The sequence below is a fragment of the Nelusetta ayraudi genome, unplaced genomic scaffold (assembly GCF_046127955.1).
Source record: "Nelusetta ayraudi isolate G7.1 ecotype Tasmania unplaced genomic scaffold, CSIRO-AGI_Nayr_v1 ptg000005l, whole genome shotgun sequence".
NCBI classification, from domain to species: domain Eukaryota; kingdom Metazoa; phylum Chordata; class Actinopteri; order Tetraodontiformes; family Monacanthidae; genus Nelusetta; species Nelusetta ayraudi.
The window spans coordinates 1,527,687-1,546,761 of NW_027466055.1; the positions used below are offsets into that span (position 1 = coordinate 1,527,687).

The 19,075-nt window shown below is 42.5% G+C and overlaps 1 protein-coding gene across 1 annotated transcript in view; it reads left to right on the top strand.

The window, feature by feature from the left end:
- pde8a (phosphodiesterase 8A) overlaps positions 1-18,753 on the top strand; it is a 38,553-nt gene extending 19,800 nt beyond the window's left edge. The window contains exons 2-22 of the mRNA XM_076047906.1: positions 533-589; positions 5,018-5,208; positions 6,253-6,309; positions 6,487-6,541; positions 6,857-6,945; positions 7,151-7,229; positions 7,474-7,614; positions 8,242-8,330; positions 8,422-8,473; positions 8,563-8,605; positions 9,170-9,247; positions 9,437-9,507; positions 10,667-10,831; positions 12,290-12,338; positions 12,857-12,992; positions 13,104-13,302; positions 14,257-14,474; positions 15,005-15,137; positions 15,974-16,138; positions 16,283-16,412; positions 16,614-18,753. Coding sequence (XP_075904021.1) covers positions 533-589; positions 5,018-5,208; positions 6,253-6,309; positions 6,487-6,541; positions 6,857-6,945; positions 7,151-7,229; positions 7,474-7,614; positions 8,242-8,330; positions 8,422-8,473; positions 8,563-8,605; positions 9,170-9,247; positions 9,437-9,507; positions 10,667-10,831; positions 12,290-12,338; positions 12,857-12,992; positions 13,104-13,302; positions 14,257-14,474; positions 15,005-15,137; positions 15,974-16,138; positions 16,283-16,412; positions 16,614-16,720 — 2,304 coding nt within the window. The 3' untranslated portion in view covers positions 16,721-18,753. The remainder of the gene's footprint in view (positions 1-532; positions 590-5,017; positions 5,209-6,252; positions 6,310-6,486; positions 6,542-6,856; positions 6,946-7,150; positions 7,230-7,473; positions 7,615-8,241; positions 8,331-8,421; positions 8,474-8,562; positions 8,606-9,169; positions 9,248-9,436; positions 9,508-10,666; positions 10,832-12,289; positions 12,339-12,856; positions 12,993-13,103; positions 13,303-14,256; positions 14,475-15,004; positions 15,138-15,973; positions 16,139-16,282; positions 16,413-16,613) is intronic.
- The last annotated feature ends 322 nt before the right edge of the window (positions 18,754-19,075 follow it).

A 19,075-nucleotide genomic window follows, 5' to 3' on the forward strand; every position in this document is an offset into this window, starting at 1 on the left:
GATTTCAACATGTGATTTCAACGCCTGATATTTCTTTGATATTGTCTGACAATTCAATGCACAGAATAGATCACTGCTGTTAATACTGGTAATGCTTCAAAAATGATTTTGAGCAGAAAATTGACCCTAAATATATTAATTTCTTTGTATTGAAAGCCTCAATTTAACCAAACTGAATTCTTGCACTTGAATGGATGTGTGGCTATGGCCATTATCTTGCTGGAACATTCACTTTTGACCTGAATACTTGCACATGCAGAAGGGAGCTTGGGTTTTTGGGTGGCTGTACCAAAAAGCTGCACTTGGAGACCTAAGAGTGATTTTAGATGCAATATATATTTCACATGCATGGGGCGTCCCAAAAAGGTTTTCCACCACTTTATATTTAGACTTTTAGCCCAGTTCTGCTGTACTCTTGTTCTCCTATGGTTTGTAAAATATGAAAATACACAAGTCTGTGCGTCCCTCACAAATGTTGACAAAAATGAATGTTTTTATTTTTTCTAATTGTTGTTTCCTTGTTATCTTTCAGACCACATTAACAGAGGTGCAATTTGGACCAATGAAGTTGATTAAAGACCCACTTCAGGTATTGCTTTAAGTGTGTTTGAATGCAATGAGAAAACCCTACAATGAAACCAAACTGCTTTTGTGAATCTCCCTTCTATTCAGGGACTTACAGGTTAGTGTGCTTGGAGGATTAGCCTGGTAAAACCTTTCCTCTGCGTGTTCTCAGTTGAAACTATTGTTACATCTGTCAACTATATTGCACCTGGCCAGCGGATGAAAAACAAAATGGAGCATTCCAGTGGAAACAAATGTCATTAAATGTGTGGCATGATATGCAGTCTTGGGTTGTCCAGGAAACAAGGCCAAACATTAAAAACCATCGTGTACCACAATGAACAGGATGCACCAACGAAGAAAAAAGGTCCCCTGGGCAGATTTTGTCAGGACTTTCTCTGACACTCAGTGGTTCATATATACAGTACAGTACAATGTTTGTTCCTTATCATGCATTACCACTGTGGAATAGAACCTGAATGACAAATTATGCTAAATTATATTTTAACTTAATTTAAAAAATAATAATAATAATACTGATAAAGTCAGAAAAAAATTATTCTTGATGGGTTCACCTTTAGTTCTTGATCATTCATGCTCACGTTTGGCCAGGTGCTGCTTGCTGCCTTACCCAAAAAAGTTAAAGGCTCTATGACAGGACTTTCAGCAATGTCCGCCACCCTTTTCTGCCTGGAAAAGGTGGCAGGACCACAACCAACTGGTGCAAAACCACATGACACGCCTCATTGTGGCACACTGCGGGTTTTTATCAGGGAAAATGCTGGTTGCAGTTTGACTTGTCTGCTCAAGGAGCACAGGTGACTTCAGTCTTCTTGACAGAGGCTCAGCTTTAGTCACCTGCCTGAACCCATTTAACTTGTAGGCCAGCCAGATTGCCGCATCTGCATCCATGTTGTCCCTCCTCCAACCGACAGTGTTTTAATTCATCTTAAAACCCCAATGGATTCCATAATCAATCTGCTTCCGCTCTAGATAATGAGGTCGGAGGTTCCAAAGCGAGCAACTGCACCAAGCTGCTCTAAAAAAACACAGAAGATAGCAGCTTGACGCTGCTGTAGCAGAAACTACATCAGAACAGGGATGCATCTTCACATTAAAAATAAATGACTTATGACAAAAATAAGGCTTTTCTATGTTAACAACATTGTTTTGCTTTTCTCCTGACTGGCTTTGGCAAGAATAAAGAGTCACAATAATATTAACACTGACCATTAAATACTACATTGTATCTATGGTTTCATGTGTTGTCAATGTTGTTGTAAAGTAGGACGTCTCAAGCTGGCAGTAACAAATCTGATTGGTCTGCTTGAATGTGATAGGTTGTGGGTTTGCTCAACAATTCCAAACTGTTCCCGCTTTCCTTGGTTTATCAGTACTTTATTTTTAGATTTGAAACTCCACCTTACTCTACATGTTGACTTCCAAACCAAAGTGGCTTTAATCCGTTTGAAGTTGAGGATGTCAGATGATGCAAAAAGGAAATAAGTAATAACAACTTCTTTGCTTGAATTGAGACTATAAACCTGTAGCTAAAAACTTAACACTGAAGTTACAGTTATCAGTTACATTAATATCCTGTGATGTGAACGGCTGCATACACATGATCTTCAGTTTCTTGGTTATGACCCTTCACATTTTTGAAGTTTGCAATTTTAATCCTGCTCAGTCTTACTTGCAGGTATCGGTATTCTTAGTCTTACTGTATTGATTGATGCATTAATTGATTCCTGTATTTATTTCAAAAAGCAATAGTAACAGTGCTTGGCAACACAGAGCCAAGGTAAAAAGTGGAATGCAGTGGGGAACTCAGCCAATTTATTTTTTTAGAAATGTTCGTGTTTGTTTTTTTTATGTGTTAGATATTTCACATTTCCCCCAGATGGTTCCACAAAAATGTAATAATTGTCATTTCGAGATGTGTAACTCTAGGAATCAGTGAGTCACAGCAAAGCAACGCGCCAGACGTCCTGTAATTTGGTGCGGTGCGTGAGTGCACAGTCTCTACATTATTGTCTGATGCGCTCAAACGTGACCACGGTGGGAAAAGCGAGGTAGAGAGATATCCTCTTCCTGTTTTTGTCACTTACAGCTGATCCTGCCATGCCCTCCTCCTCCTCCTCTCTCCTCATCCTCTTCTCCCACAGCTCACAGGATCTGGCCAGGCCCTTCGCTGTTTTCAACTACCATGTTTTTTAGACGGAACAATCAGACCCTGCCAAAATGCTCACTCCCCTCTTCAAGCTGCCTTTTCTCCCCTCTCTTGCTCTTGTTGTCTCTATGTTTCTTTCACACGTGTTCATGTGGAGCAAGCAGGCTTTTTTCTTTTCTTGTCCTCGGAAATTGTTTTTGTGTCTGTGTCAATTGAAAGTGTTTGTTTTTTTCCGGAAGCAGGCCCTTTCTGTCTGGTCTGAGAACAGGCCTGCCTACGTAAAGACCTTATCTGAGTCTATGTCTTATCTAAGTCTCAGCCGTGTCCCTCCATGTCTGCTGGAATGTTGACTTTTCTCCCAATATCCCATTGTAGATCCTCAGTGCAGAGTCCCAGTGTGCACAGAACATAGGACTCCCGACTCTACAGTGATTTATTTGCATGCGAGACACTTGTTGCCATCGTTTGGGGAAATGTTCCCGCGTTGGTTTGCATTAATAGCGCCCCTGTCAGGCACCTCATCAGAGATTCAGATTTAGAAAAAACCTCCCTTTCCCCCACAGTGCTCTGCAGCTGTAATTAGCCAGCGGGATGAAGCCGATCAAACGGCTCAAAAGTACAACTGTCAAAACAAACAATCCACTGTCCCTATTTTATTGTGCATTAGAAAAGGGCTTCGGTGTTCTCAGGAAAGTCGGGGCTTCCCCCCCAACTCACTTTCACGGGCGTGATAAAATAAAATCCGCAGAACAAACTCCCCCTTTCTTTACATTCATTCTTGTCCCTGCCAACAGTTGGGAATGACGTCCGTTTGAGAGTGTGACTCATGAATCTACTCTTAGTGTGGCACTGCACTTGGAGGCAGGCCCAGATCTCCTGTCCACTATTTACACAAGTAAGGGGTTATACCAAAGTATGCTGCTGGAGAGGGAGAGAGTGCTCTCAAAGGCTGGTTTGACAGCAGCAGCACATTCTGCCACAGCCTGGCCAGGGCTGTGGAAGAAGCTACAACTCACAGCTAGGCTACTCCTCCGCTCCTCCGCAGCGTAGAGGCCGGACAAGCCACCAGACTCCAAGATGGCAGCACATTCATTTCATTGAAGTTGCTCATCCAGCGCAGACGCTGAAAAGGTTTTTGACTTCCGCATTGATGGGCCCATAGAGCTTGCGCAGGTAGTGTCACTGCCCATCATGCCTCTGGAACTCACATGATCGATTTGGTCAATCAGAGCAATTTCATTGAAATGAATGGTTCGCCATCTTAGATTCTGGGCCATAGGCGACTGCAGCGGACAGTCTGCATCTTCTGCGACGTCCTCGAGCTCAAACGAAGCCTGACCAATGGAGGCGTGACGGCCCCGCTGGCCGACGGTGTGAATCCACAGGAAGTCGTCGCTGATACTTTGAGAACTAACTGGAACTAACCAGCTCAGTGGTCTAGCTGAACCAGCTCAGTGGTCTAGCGGTAGAGTGTCCGCACTGAGAGAATGGTCCCCATTGCCTCCCTGCTTGGCACTCAGTATTCGGGGTTAGAATTAGGGGGTTGGATCACCCAATGATTCCCGGGCGCAGCACTGCAGCTGCCCGCCGCTCCCTCAGGGGATGATGGGTCAAATGCGGAGGACACATTTCGCATCCTTCGGGATGTGACAATCACTGGGACTTTAAGTAACCGGAACGTCACAAGATCAGATCACAGCCATTTCTATTATGTGGCTCCTTTTGCTCAAGTTGCCATGATTAAGAAGAGGCCACAGATAGTTGAGGGTTGAAGCCCACATCAAAAGAAAGTAACTGAATTGAGAGAAGACCTGCGTATTCTCTCTTTTCAGACGTCATCACAGTCTGCATCATCTTCTCCAACAACAACTAACACTAACTTCACATCCTCTTTCAATACATCCATAAATCTTCCCTTTGGTCTCCTATATATTTATTTTAAATATATATATATATATATTTTTAATGGTTTTCTTGATAATGTTCCCTGTAAACATTGTTTCTTTTTTAACTTGTCTGGTATGCTTTGCATAATATCTTTTTTTTTTTAATAGCCAAGCATTTAAATATGAATATACATTGAACTAATTGTGCCATTTTTTTTTATTCATCAGCCCAGTAGTTAGTTTAATTGATTCTCTTCCCCCTGTATCCTGGAAAGTTTCCCAAAAATCAACATAGCCGGTCTTTATGAGTTATTGTTGTCTAAGTTGTGTTAATATGAGATGGTTTAAGTGCTCAGCTGAATGCTGTTGGTGCTCACAGATCTCTCCTTTTTTGCAGGTACTTTTAGTTTTTGCCAAAGAGGACAGTCAGAGTAATGGCTTCTGCTGGGCGTGTGAGAAGGCCAGCTTCAGGTGCAGCATGGCACGTACACCCGAGTCGGCTCTTGAATGCTTCTTGGAGAAGCATCATGACCTTGTCATCATTGACCACAGACATTCCAGACACTTTGACGCTGAAGCACTATGCCGGTAAGCATCAACGTACCTTTACTTAATGCAGTACAACAGTGCCGAGGCCCCATTTTAATGAGCTCATTTTGGTTCCCCCCATTTTTACCATGCACTGACTGACGTCATGAACAAGTCATTAAAACTTGTCCCAATGTTCATTTTCAAAGTAAAAAATATAAAGTCTATTGTTATAGACTAATCAATGATTAATACCAAATTGACTTAATCAATAATAATTCATATGAATTCCTCCTTTCCAGGAATGATTTACACTCTTCCAGACAATTGACCAAAATGGTTACGACTAGTGCAGTTCTCGGGTTATACCTGTAGATACAGCAGTAGTTGCACTTTAGTGCAATCCCATTTACTTTGCTCCTTTCTGGTCTTTCCAATGTGTCCAAGCAGCATCAGAGCAGCATCTGTGCTCCTGTTGACCAGTGAAAACTCTGATGACTGTCACCGGGAAGACATGAATGATCTTAACTATTTCAAGACAAAATAACTGTTGTTCCATTTTGTTCTCAGACCGGCAACGCCATCATTTCCTAGGATTGCTTTCTCATGTCCTGTCCCACATTCGACCATAGCATGATTCCATTCCTCTGAGGGAGTGCGCAGCCAAATCGCCTCCACTCACTTCCCTCAGAATCCGTCCTTATGGAGTCGTGTCAGTGAGAAATGAGCCATACCAGCCTCTATCTTTAGCTTCTGTCCAAACAAAAAACAAATTTATAAATATTCATTTACTCTGCATGTATGGTATGTATGCTAACCCAATTCATTTTGGCCAATTCCATATGTTCAGAGTACACGCTCAGGCTCTGGCGGGGAACTAAAGGGCCTTTATGACCGCTGGCTGGTGAAAAACCACAGGCGGATGAGTGGCTCTGTACACAGCATTCTTTAAGAGTCCTAGTCCCTCTCGCAGAGCTCCACTGCTGGGCTCTGCCTGCCTGAGAGAATCGGAGCGTGAAAACGTGAAAATACATTTGATTTGATTTTATGGGCCCCTGTAGCCGTCAAGCAGCTGGCTAAACGGCTCTCTCTGTTTACATGCAGGTCAATTAGAGCGGTCACCTTCTCAGAAAACACTGTGATAGTCGCCGTTGTGAAAAGGTAAGTACCATTTGCTTCCTCTTGTTCATTTCACTCTGTCTTTCTAGGCAGCGTGTGGTTCGGACTGCCGTCAGAACAAAGAAGAAGAAGAAGCTCTGTCTAATCCTGCTGACCTATGATATTAAAAAAAAAAAATGTAAGACAGACAAAATGACCTTCATGTGTTCTCCGTTTAAGGCCGGACAGAGAGGAAGCGTCTGTGATGCCCCTGATCAATGCCGGCTTTAATCGGGTGAGTGACAATATTTGTGAACGTACGTAGTTTGTTCTCGGCTGCCTGTGTTTGTGCTGTTCTTCCGATATACTTTGATATCCCTCCCTAATGTCAACACTCGCAGAGAGCCGGGTTAATAGTCCTGTAAATCACCTCTGTTTGTTCCTGGGACATGTGCATCCAGTTCCACAGACCTCAAACCCCACGCTAGTGCCAGTAGCAGCAACACATGCTGTTTATTTGCTAAACTCAACTGAGAAGGCGCTATTTATTTTTCCTAGTTGTGTGGGGCGCTTGCTTGATCCGTGCCATTTGCTGTTGTCTTGTGCGCAGAGATACGTGGAGAATGCCAACATGATGGCCTGCTATAATGAGCTGCTACAGTTGGAGCACGGAGAGGTGCGATCGCAGTTCAAACTGAGGTGCGTCTCATTTTGTCTGCTGTTGTGATTTCATGTCAGGCCGGTGACGCGTCGCTTTTATGTGAAGTTGGTTCTTTGAGAGGAAGCCGAAACTTAACTTAACAGTTGTCCAGGGTGTGAATGTTTGTCTTTGTGTGCATTTTTGCTGATCTTGTTGCAAGTGACGACTGCGATTCTGATGCTGCTGTCTTGCTATATGTACAAGGGCTGGAAATGCTATTTTCACAGCTCTAGAACAAAGCCAAGAGGCCATAGAGATTACTTCAGAAGATCGAGTTATTCAGGTGGGTAAAATGCACCAGTCACTCGTTGCAGTTGCATTAGATGTGACCCCTGTCACTCTGAATTGCCCTTTTTGAAACATCACATCACTTTAGCTGGTCACTGTGTGTATCGCACATCAATCACTCAGTGTCACTGTTGTGAAGCATCAAATAAAACCCCTCGTTTTGACTTCCTAGGTACAAATTCATTGCGATTGGCTGTCGCAAATCAATACTGAACATAACTGTGAGTTCTCCTTTGCAGTATGTGAACCCTGCCTACGAGTCCACAATGGGCTACCAGCAAGGGGAGCTAATAGGGAAGGAAGTTATAGAAGTGCCTAAAAGTGAGAAGAATAAGCCTGATCTCCTTGAAACAATAAACTCCTGCATACGGAAAGGAAAGGTAATCACGCACTCACTCACATCATCATTATCCGTACTGCATTTTGTAGACGTGAACCAACCTTCATCGTTAAAGTCAAACTGTCTGCAACCGGCTCTTCACGCGCATGCGTGTACAAGCGGCCTGTGTAGTTTCCAGTGTGGCCTCGCGTCTCCATTAGATCACTGGCGCTCCAGATGTCTGCCTTCTCCCGGCGCACGCATGGGTGCACACGCACCCATGCGTGCGGCCAGTCCGCGCCATCCAGCCATTCTGTTTCATGTGCATAAGAACAGTGGCTGATGACGGTGCCGTAATCTTACTACACAGAGAGCGAAGGTCACTCTCAGACAGGCTAACAGCAGGAATGGCCTTTTCAAGCCAGCGCAGCGGGTCTGCAGGTGGATGGACATGAAACAAACGGGCCACACTGCAGGAACGCTCCCACCTCTGACCCACTGAAAGTCGCTTGCGGCTCCCTGAAATTGTTTGCCCCCGCCTGACTCCGTCAACTAAGCTGCTCTGCATCCAAATGGCGCCTTCTCTTTGAGAACTCCCCAAATTCGTCACAACATGGATGGAAATGTTCTGAATGTGCGCTGTCGGTCTTGTTTCCTTTATGGCATCACCGCTTTTGTTCATTTCCAGGAGTGGCAGGGGACTTATTATGCCAAAAAGAAGAATGGAGACAGCATTCAGCAAAATGTGAAGATCACACCTGTAATTGGACAGGGAGGGTGAGTGAGGGCATCCTGCCAAGGCCCGGTCCATTCACCCAGGTTTAATGTAAAAGAGCCATCACAATTTTTTCTCTTTTGACATTCACAGAAAAATCAGACACTATGTGTCTCTCAACTGGCCTTTAAATGATAATAATAAGGTAATATTTGAGTTTTTTGGGTTTTTTTTCCATTAGAATAAGACATTTTTTGGCTTTGAATGTGAACAGTGCTGTTCTCTACTATGCAGAGTGATAAAACCAGCGAGCGTGTGCAAGCAGAGTCTCAGACAGGTAAGAAAATGCTGAAATAATCACAACTTCATCAAAAGGAGCTCAAAAATGCTGCTTGCGTGTTATTGACATTTAAAGTGAAACACACAGCGCACACGTCATACAGCCTTTCTGCTGTGCATTTGTCCTCACCAGTGACGCAAGATCCTTTCATTTAGCTTGTGATCTGTCACAAGGTCTGAGCACCTGCATTATGTTTGTTATTTGTTATTTGGAAAACAACATTTAGTTCCAGAGTTCGAGAAAGGCAGCAGGCTGCCTTGATTATTTGCAAAAATAATCATATATATATATGATATATGATCATATATGATTATTATATATATATAATAATCATATATATATACACTTTCATGGCACCCTATCAATACACACTCAAAAAAATAATGAACGGCTGGAGAAGAATTGATACTGGCCTCTCTGATTAAGATGGATGGAATAACACTTGACAAGTTGTATTGTAAATCACTGGCCGATTTTAATGAGAAAGCCAACTTTGTTGCCATGTTTAAGCTAGGTTTGTTTTCATGTGAGATGTTTCTCCCCTCTCTCCCACCTCCACAGACATCCAGTCCAGTAAGCACAAAGACCGAAGGAAAGGATCTCTGGACGTCAGATCCACAACGTCCCGGGGGAGCGATGGTGAGGATAAAGGAGAATGGATGATGTAATCTTGTGTTTTTTGGCAGCTCATAAAACCTTCCTGGATGTTTGTGTTCATCACGTTTCGATAGAACATTCACACTTAAGCCAGTGTTAAACAAATCAAATATTTTCTTTTATTGTTCAATGAAAATATGAGGGTCATTTTATTGTCTTTTACACCACCAGGAAGCTCACAGAGAAGGCACTCCTCAATGGCCCGAATCCACTCCATGACTATTGAAGCTCCCATCACTAAGGTGGGTTCATGTCCCTTCCCTTCCTCCAAGCACCCATCATATGATCAGCGCTTTGCATCTCATGACTCGGCCCTGCACACCAAGTGTGCCTACACAAAAGCTGTTAATGTATTGTGGCTGCGGGACAGTCACACAAGATTGGCTGATAAAACATCTAATCTCATGCACAAGACATGAAGGCATGGTGGATCAGCATGACCTGCTTTTTCTGTGGTTGTTCAGTCTGCAGTCGACATAGCTGGAAACAGAGAACATCCCGAGGGACGGGTCATATGACACACTGCAGTTTCACTGCTGTATCGTTTCACTGTGCTGTCGTTCCCCAAAGGCATCGTCCTCTTTGGAATACAGCTCTGTGTGCTCTGTGTGCTCTATGTGTGTGTGTGTGTGTGTGTGTGTGTGCATGAGTCAGTTTAAAGTTTTCTTTGAACACATGACTTTGCCACAGGTGCCTGTTATTAGAACCCCTGAATGTTGATGCACAAGCTACATACTACGGAATGTCTAATATTGTAAAATTAGAAAATAATCAAAAATATTGATTGGATTTAGAAGTGCACTACAGCTGTGGTGCACAATACATTAAAGGTTAAAGTCCCACTGATTGTCACAAGGATGGGAAATTTGTCCTCCACATTTGTTCCATCCCCTGAGGGATGAACTATGAATGAACACATATGGAATATGTATTAAACAAAAAAGTGTGAAAAAACGCAAACAAGTTTTGTATTTTAGATGATCTCCAATAGCCACCCTTCATATAAAATACAGTATATATAACATAACATATTTCGGTATTTAACTATTTTCTTTCTTTTGCCACATTAATCCACATATCCTGGTCATACATCTGATGTCTTCAGTGTGTATCTACAGTGTAGAAAGTAGTCAAGACAAAGGAGAAACTGGTGTGTCCAACTTTTGACTGCAAGTGTGTGTGTATAAATCTAAAGAGATATTTAGGGCCCAGAATGGCTGAGTGATCCATTACATAAATCAATGTACTCATGCTTAAATAAATGTACCTTGGTTTCTTTTTTTTTCTTTTTTTTTTTTAGAATTCTTTATTATTATTTTCTTAACACTTTCTATGAGTTTTCTGTTAGAATTATACATTTTAAAATAATAATAATAATAAAAAAAAATCTTTTATATCCAGGTTATCAACATCATTAATGCTGCCCAGGAGAGCAGTCCCATGCCCGTGGCTGAGGCTCTGGATCGGGTTCTGGAGATTCTGAGGACCACAGAGCTCTACTCGCCACAGCTGGGCACCAAGGATGAAGACCCTCACACAAATGACCTTGTGGGGGGGTTGATGACGGTAAGCAGCACGTCTCTGCGAGTGTGAGGGTCCTTGCAGAACTCTGCAACACCCAAACAGCTTCCTTCCGCTACAAATGAATCAGCTCCCACATGATAACAGGAGACATAGTGTTTGAAGAATTCCACCGTGATAACGCGCATGTTTACATGAAGCGCTCACGCCGAAAGGGCCCCGGCAACAAGCAGCTTGCGACTCAGGTTGGTTGTTGTCAGCATTTTTCTGGATATTTGGGAGAGCAGGAGAGGGAGATAAACAGACAACAGCGGTAAAGTAATACATAGAAAGAGTGCCAAGTTGGCAGTCTTGGCAACGACCCCAGAGGAAGTGTTAGATTGTCCTTTGTGCTCCTGTAGGCTGGAGAGGAAAGTCTACCCCACATCCCACCCACTCTGCACTCAGGCACACAGTCACACTCGCATGAACCTCTTCCTTTTGACTCCACGGGCCTGGAAACATCCTGTTCTTTGGATTCACTGCATAAGCATGACGTCAGTCATACGTGCACATTGTGAACGCACAATCACCATCTTTCCCTTGGAAGATTTCTGCTGCCATAGTAAATAAGGCCTTTGGATCTGGAAGATAATGACACAGGGGTTTTAGGCTCAGATCAAAATGATTCCGTGGCTGGAGTGGGAGTTTTTTGTTGTTTTTTTTTTCGATGCCGAGTCTGAAGTCGAGACTCAAGCGAACGCTACAAGAAGTGCTGTCATCTATCTGAGGAAAAAGTCCTAAAATAACTCATGTGTACAGAGGCAGCGCCACCATGAGACAATGCTCAGGTCAAAGATGAGCCTGTCTCCTCTTCCTTTTTCACTTGTGAAGTAAACATTTCACTCTGTGACACACACCCATGCACTTGGTGACACCCAAAATACGCTGTGAAACAGAAAGCTGATATACACTCACAGCGCATGACAAATGAATTAAAAAGCGTTTGGTTTTGCCGATTATTTGCAAGAAACACCACGTTTTTTGGCCAGTGGAATTGGGCCTTCGTGACAACCTTATGACGCTATGACCACTTCTCTTCACTGGTAACATATCTGGATCACTGAGATTTTACTTCTGATTCTATGGCAGGTCTCATGCTCAGTGGAGTTTGGTGGCTTGTGGATGAGTTTTGTGTTGTTCACAATGAGTCATTTAAAGAATTCATGCCTTCGTGAACTTAATTGGTGTGTTGCCCCTCCTTGAAGAGACCCTCCTGGTCTTAATTAAATAGGACAAAGTGAAGGTTCGCTTCATCGGCTTTTATTTTCCTATTTGTTTTCTTTTTTCGAAAGGCCTCCTCCTGCTGTTTTCTAGAGGCTGAAATGTGTACACACAGACACAGTTGTGCTTTTGCTCCAAACACTGGTCTACGCTACTAAAAGCAGCTGCTTGACAACATATGGCTCATATAAAAGCTGTAAATCACTGTAAATTTTGACGCAATGTTTTTCTTTTTCACAGGATGGTCTACGCAGATTGTCAGGGAATGAATACATCCTTTCCACAAAACGTAAGTTGATGTCGAGAGATTGGAGATCGGGGCTATGAAATAGTTGTGAAATGACTACCTTTGACTAACATTGCAATGACACGATAATAACAGAAAAGAATCCAGCCGCTGCTGTTTTACGCTCTGTTTGTGACACCCAGAGTGACACCCTGCCCCTTATTCCTATTTCATCATTTTTTTTATGAAGCAAGGTTGTTGTTTTTTTTTTAAATGGTTCAAAATAGTTGGCAAAGCAGCAAAATGTTAAAGAAAATGATTAAAAGATACCTTGCTGAAAAGAGATGTTGCTGTTCCATTTAGAAACCTGAATTTACCGGTCATTTTTTTCTGTTTTGTTGTTATTTTTCTTTGATACATAAATTCTTGGTCTTGTCTCAATCTCGATACTCTAGTCTCAGTAATGTCTTGGTCTCGTTTGGTGCGGTCTTGACTAGAACACTACTTCTGTGAAACGCCAACAAACACTCGACACTCACCTTTTTCTAACTCCCCACTGTCGTGCACGTCTTTGCCCACAGAGCCCCACCACATCCCCAGCAACCTGATTACTCCTCTGTCGCTAAATGACATCCCTCCTCGGATCGCTCAGACCATGGAAAATGAGGACTCCTGGGACTTTGACATCTTCAACCTAGAGGCTGCAACTATGAAACGGTAAAAGTACAACATAAGCAAGCAGGGTCGATGACACTATTGAAGAAGAGGCTGAGAGCCCTGCTGGGTTGCCATGAGAGGTCGTGTTAAACACACTCAATCTTTCCACAGGCCATTGACCTACCTTGGCCTGAAGATCTTCTCCAGGTTTGGGGTCTGTGAGTTCCTCAACTGTCCTGAGGCCACTTTGCGCTCCTGGCTGCAAGTAATTGAAGCCAATTACCACTCCAGCAACTCGTACCACAATTCCTCCCATGCTGCTGACGTCCTGCACGCAACAGCATATTTCCTCTGCAAGGAGAGGGTCAAAGTAAGTATGCAAACATTGAATTCAAAATATTAAAATAAAAATTGACAATACATTATAAAAGAAAATGTGTGTTTTTCGGTCAGAGGTGTGCTTTGTTGATTAACCCACATGCTTAAAAGTCATTTTCATAATAGAATAGATATGAAATGCCCCGTGATGGACGTTTCGTCACTGTCTCATATTCCCCAAAAATTAATGGTCGGATGAGAATAGCTCTGGCTTTTGTTTTACAACTGACTGAAGTCGTCAGAGCCAGAGGTTTTGTCTGAGCCTGCACTGTCCACGAAAGTCCTGCCTTTGCCCAAGTGTGTCAGTGGCTCAGTGGTTTAGCCCATGCACTGGCTAAGCTGATTACCAAACATTCTATTTCTGGTCCAAGTGCAGTGATCTTTTATCGGCTCAGCTCGTAAACTGTGAAGTTACATCACCCAAGGTTAATTCATCCCTGGGGCATCATGGGCAGGTTACACGGTCAGCGATGTCCAACGTTTACCTCGAAAACCCACATATCGATGCGTTTCCCTTCATACTTACCTCATTACATTGCTCTGGCATCGTGGCTGTCAAGCCAGCAATAAACAATGAAAATATTCTGAAAATAAAAATAGCGCAGTGGAGCTGTTTTGGCTGGACTTTTTGTTTCGTTTGTCAGGTTTGGGCACTTTAATCTATTAAAGGAAGCCAGGTGTGGATGAGGAGGAGAGACAGTAGCCCACGGCGATGACATGCAGAGAGGCCCTGGTTTGAAATCAAACCCAGGTCTCTGCAGGAAAGACCACAGAGGAGACTTACATTGTATTAGCAGCGCTGCACTTTGCCTCTTCACGACCTTTCTGATTCTCTGACTCACAGTTTACTCAACCTCTGATTGCGACATGACCGCAGTTACGACTGGTCACATATCACATTTTAGTTTATTTCCATTTTCCCTTCTCTTTTGTTTCGCCCCTACAGCAAAGTCTGGATCCTATTGATGAGGTGGCCGCTCTCATTGCTGCTACTGTGCATGACGTGGACCACCCAGGTCGCACCAACAGCTTCCTGTGCAATGCAGGAAGTGAGCTGGCCATCCTCTACAATGACACAGCTGTGCTTGAGAGCCACCATGCAGCTCTGGCCTTCCAGATCACCACCAGAGACGATAAGTGCAACATCTTCAAGAACATTGAACGGTACAGGACTTGTGCTCCCATTCACTTCAATTCAGTTGTTTATGCTTTGGCTTTTTACAAGTGACTGGACAGTTGATAGATTGAAGAAAATGTTTGTCATCTCCTGCAAAGATATTTTTTTCTAATTGATGAATCCAAATGCATTTTAAGTGAGGGTCTGGCAGTCATAGCGACTCTGTACATCCTGTCTTTGTTTTGTGCATCATCAGAATGACGTGACTGCCATTAACAAATATACATTTGGGTGTTTGTCTGTCTGTGTGAGTTTAAGACACAAGGGCAGAATAATGTGGTTCTGGTCCCAAAGTGGGGAAGCTCATGTGTGCTGCCCAGCTCAGATGAGTGGGGGGGGGGTTATGGGGGTGAGGGAGCAAACAAAGCATCCATTCATTGCCACTGTCACTGCAGGAAGAATAGAGAAACAGTTCACACAGCTTTCCATGCTATTTACCACACCGCAACATTTCTCTGTTTTCTCTTTGCCTGCTGTCTCTCCCTTCATCATCTCTGCCCCTCTCTTCCTCCCCCAGGAACGAATATCGAACACTCCGACAGGCTATCATTGATATGGTTCTCGCAACAGAGATGACCAAGCACTTTGAACATGTCAACAAGTTTGTCAACAGCATCAACAAGCCACTGGCCGCTCTGGAGGAGAATGGGGTGAGCTTTGAAAACAAAAAGGAGGAAATGTTGCTGACTTGGAAAGTTTGACGTTTCATCTTTCTGCCTCATCTTTTATTTATTTTATTTAAGGCTATTTTTCACATTTATATATATATATATATATGTATATATTCATATCACATTTCCTTCATCAGACTGATGAGATTTAGGTGGACAGGCATCACACACCTGAGCTGTTGGATGCTGCGTTGATTAGGTCTTAAGCCACAGTCTGTCCAAATGTATGAGAGCAACGGCGGTCAGAGAGCTTGATGACACTGTGTTATTTTCTTTTTTTTTGCCAGAGCGCTTTGTAGGGAGGGAATTTTACAACTTGGTCCCATCTTTCTCGTCTGTGTGTGGAATGCTTAACACACACTTTTAAAAGTTGCCTTTTCTTCAAAAGGCATATGATGTGAACCTTTTTTGATGCTCCTTTCTGACCAGGTTGTAAGGCTGACAGAAGCCAGCATTCCTTAGCGGCCGATTGGTATTTTGGGAGCATATTTCTAGTAAGCTGATTTTTCGGCTTATACTGTATGTCCAAATAAGTCCGTGGCCTCATTCATCTTGGCTTTGCAAATATAAACCCTCTGTTCACTTAGTGAACACAGTACATAAGTCAATATACATGCAGTAGGCTGCAAATCCTGTGACTGCAGGCTTCACTCACTTGTATGTGTTTTTTGCAAGCCCAAATTATTATATAGAACACTGGATGAAGAAAATAAAAACTTTTATTAGCCATTGGTGCCTGTTTTTCTTGATGTTCGTCTTATCAATGTTCTGTCGTCTCTAAATTCTTGGACGTTCTTTGTCTATTTTGTCAAAAGGGAAACAGTGATGAGGAGTCCGTCAAAAGCATTCTGACGTCGCCTGAGAATCGCATCCTTGTCAAGCGGATGCTGATAAAGTGTGCAGATATATCCAATCCATGCAGGCCTCTGGAGCTTTGTATAGAATGGGCAGGACGCATCTCAGAGGAGTATTTTGCACAGGTAACTGGGGAAATGCTGTGGATGGCATTAATGTTCTAGCAGATACTTACTTAGATTTTAGATTATCCTCTCTGCTTTACTTTATGATTCATTAAACAAATTTAATTTACGTGCGGCCATCGCTTGTGCGGACTTCTCTTGCAGACAGATGAGGAGAAGAGACAAGGTTTACCAGTGGTCATGCCCGTGTTTGACAGAAACACCTGTAGCATCCCAAAGTCCCAGATTTCCTTCATAGACTACTTCATAACAGACATGTTTGATGCATGGGATGGTAAGAAAGCACAGAAACTGACACACTTCTAACTACTGTATTTGTCTCTTTCATACCTGATGTTGTGTCTTATCAATGGTGATATGAAACAGATTTTAAGCGACGGGATCAAACCATCATTCTTGTTTTCAATTAATTTTTTTATGTTTAGGCCTGAAGTTGTTTTTATGTTTGGCTTATAATTTGTTCTTGTCTCCTCAGCTTTTGCAGATCTTCCTAATCTTATGCAGCACTTGGACAACAACTTCAAGTACTGGAAAGGACTTGATGAGAGGAAGCTGCACAGCCTAAGGCCTCCTCCTGAATAGGCACTGTGGTGTCGGGCCCTAAGACCTAACAGTCCAGCAGTCCTTTCTTCTCGTGCTGAGGTGTCTCTCCCCGTGCCAGCCAGAGGGTCTCAACGCCTACACTCTACTGCTTCTGTAGCATCTCAAACATCCACATAGTCCGTCCATACAGAGCGGACTCTCTCACTGGCGGTGGCAGCAGCAACGCTGCTGGGTATTCAGCGCCTATCAGATGGGAAACTGTGAAAACAGACACAGACACACAGCATCCTTATGAACTTCTTGTGCCTCTCAGGTATTCACAGTGTAGCTTGTCAAGCACCACGACTGAGAGACGATCCTTAAAATCTTCCTGGCAAAGCATCCGTCCTGTAATTATTGAGGGGGCTCCCCTCTCTGCCTGCGAAGGAAGCCTCCTGAAGGAGCAAGCAACATTGGAGGGGAAGAAGTGAGACTTCGGACACAAAGGAGTCCAATCACCGTTAGGCCTGTGCTCACAGCAAAGCTTCCTCTGTTCCTGGAGGGCCGATCATGAACGAACACTCCACTGTTTTGTTTTTTGTTGTGTTTATTTTGTCTTGCTTTGGCGATATGTCCATGTCCTTGGAATATGTCCGTGTCCCTTGGAAACACATCTATATTACCAGATGGGTGTCCTCACAGACAAATGGAAAAGGATGAATTTTTGGGAGGTCAGAGTGGCTCTTTTACCTTCAGCGACTGCTGACACGACAGACACCTCAACATCATGATCATAGGTTACTAATTACGTATGATTTGATATGTTTTCTTAGATGTTACATTTTTTCTATCTTAAAAATTCATAAGTAAAATTAGTTGAGAAATAAGAACAAAATAATGTAACACAGAAAGAAAAGCCAAAGCTAATGAAGACAAATACTACTTTAACCTACAATCTCAACTCTGACAATAAAACACATTTATTATTCACATGAAGAATTACCATACTAAACATTTTATTTTCTTATCAAAAGTACAGTACCAGTTTGAATGAATACTTTTGTATTGCACTGTAAACAATATCAGAAATGTCTATGTCTCAGTGATTTGTCCAGGAACGGGATGTTGCATTGTAGAATAAGCTGTTATCGTTCATCATTCGGAGTTTGTGTGTGTGTGCGCGTGTGTGTGTGTGTGTGCGTGCATGCGTGTGTGCGTGTGAGAGAGAGAGAGAGTGTGTGTGTGTACGTGTGTGTGTGCACGCATGCGTGCACATTTGTGCTCCATTGTTGCAACAGTCCCTAACTCTTGGTTTAATGCTGTAAACCGCTTGACATTTGACAACAGCAGAAATATGTGAAAACATTTTGGACTTGAAAATTTTTTTCTCCCAGAAAGTTTTGTATCTGGTTTATCCTACTGAAAAGACTGCCTTATTTTATACAATATTTATACACTACATCCCACTGTGCAACGGCAAAGGACATCTGGAGTTTTTCTTATAGCATAGTCAGAGGGTTATGTTCAAGTAAATCTTAATATTTTTATAGACAATGAATTTTACACTGGATTTGCAGCAAATGAGATCAACCATTATAGCTTTCTGAATACCTGTGAATTGTATGGGTGGTGCTGAGCATGTATACAGAGAACTAAATGGTTAAGCAGAATGTGGATTGCAGAGTTGTCTATCACTGTCTTTGAGCAGTCTCCTAGAGACCAACTTGCGTCAATTTTTAGTCAAACACCATTTTATTTTGGCCACTTATCCAATATTTTTATGCACAGACCCAGGCAAGAGCTTTCTGTTTAAGGCTAGTTTCAGAAGAGGACACTAATATATGTTTAAAAAAAAATTGTTGCTTATTCAAAATATTTCCTCTTTAAACAACATATCCATGCCATAACAGCTAAACAACTGATGGTAATAAGATATATTGACCACAGTTTTCTTTTTTTTTTCTGTTCTTGAAGGAATTGTACACTTGATCGGGGGATGTGTTTGTTCTTCTGATTCACATCTTGGTCTGAAGGCACGAGAAAAATAATTGGAAATCTATTCAATGAAAAATAAAAAATAATGTCAATTATGAGTTTGCAATCTTATTTCCTGCAATGACTGCAGTTTCCTTCTGTTAAAAGGAGAGAAGAAGAAAGTACACGTTTACTTAAAACAAATCAATTAATTAATTGATTAATCAATTAATTAATTAATCAATTAAATAAATAAATAAATAAAAAGTGTAAGCAAGCCCAGACATTGCACCGTGTTTGGAAAATGTTTGTGGCACAAAACGTCTCCCGATATTTGCATTAGTTAACATTTACGTTTGCCATTTATCTGGAGTGGTGAAACAAACTTTTAGCTTTGTAGTAAGTTCACGGTTGGAAGTATTTAACAACCCACATTATGAG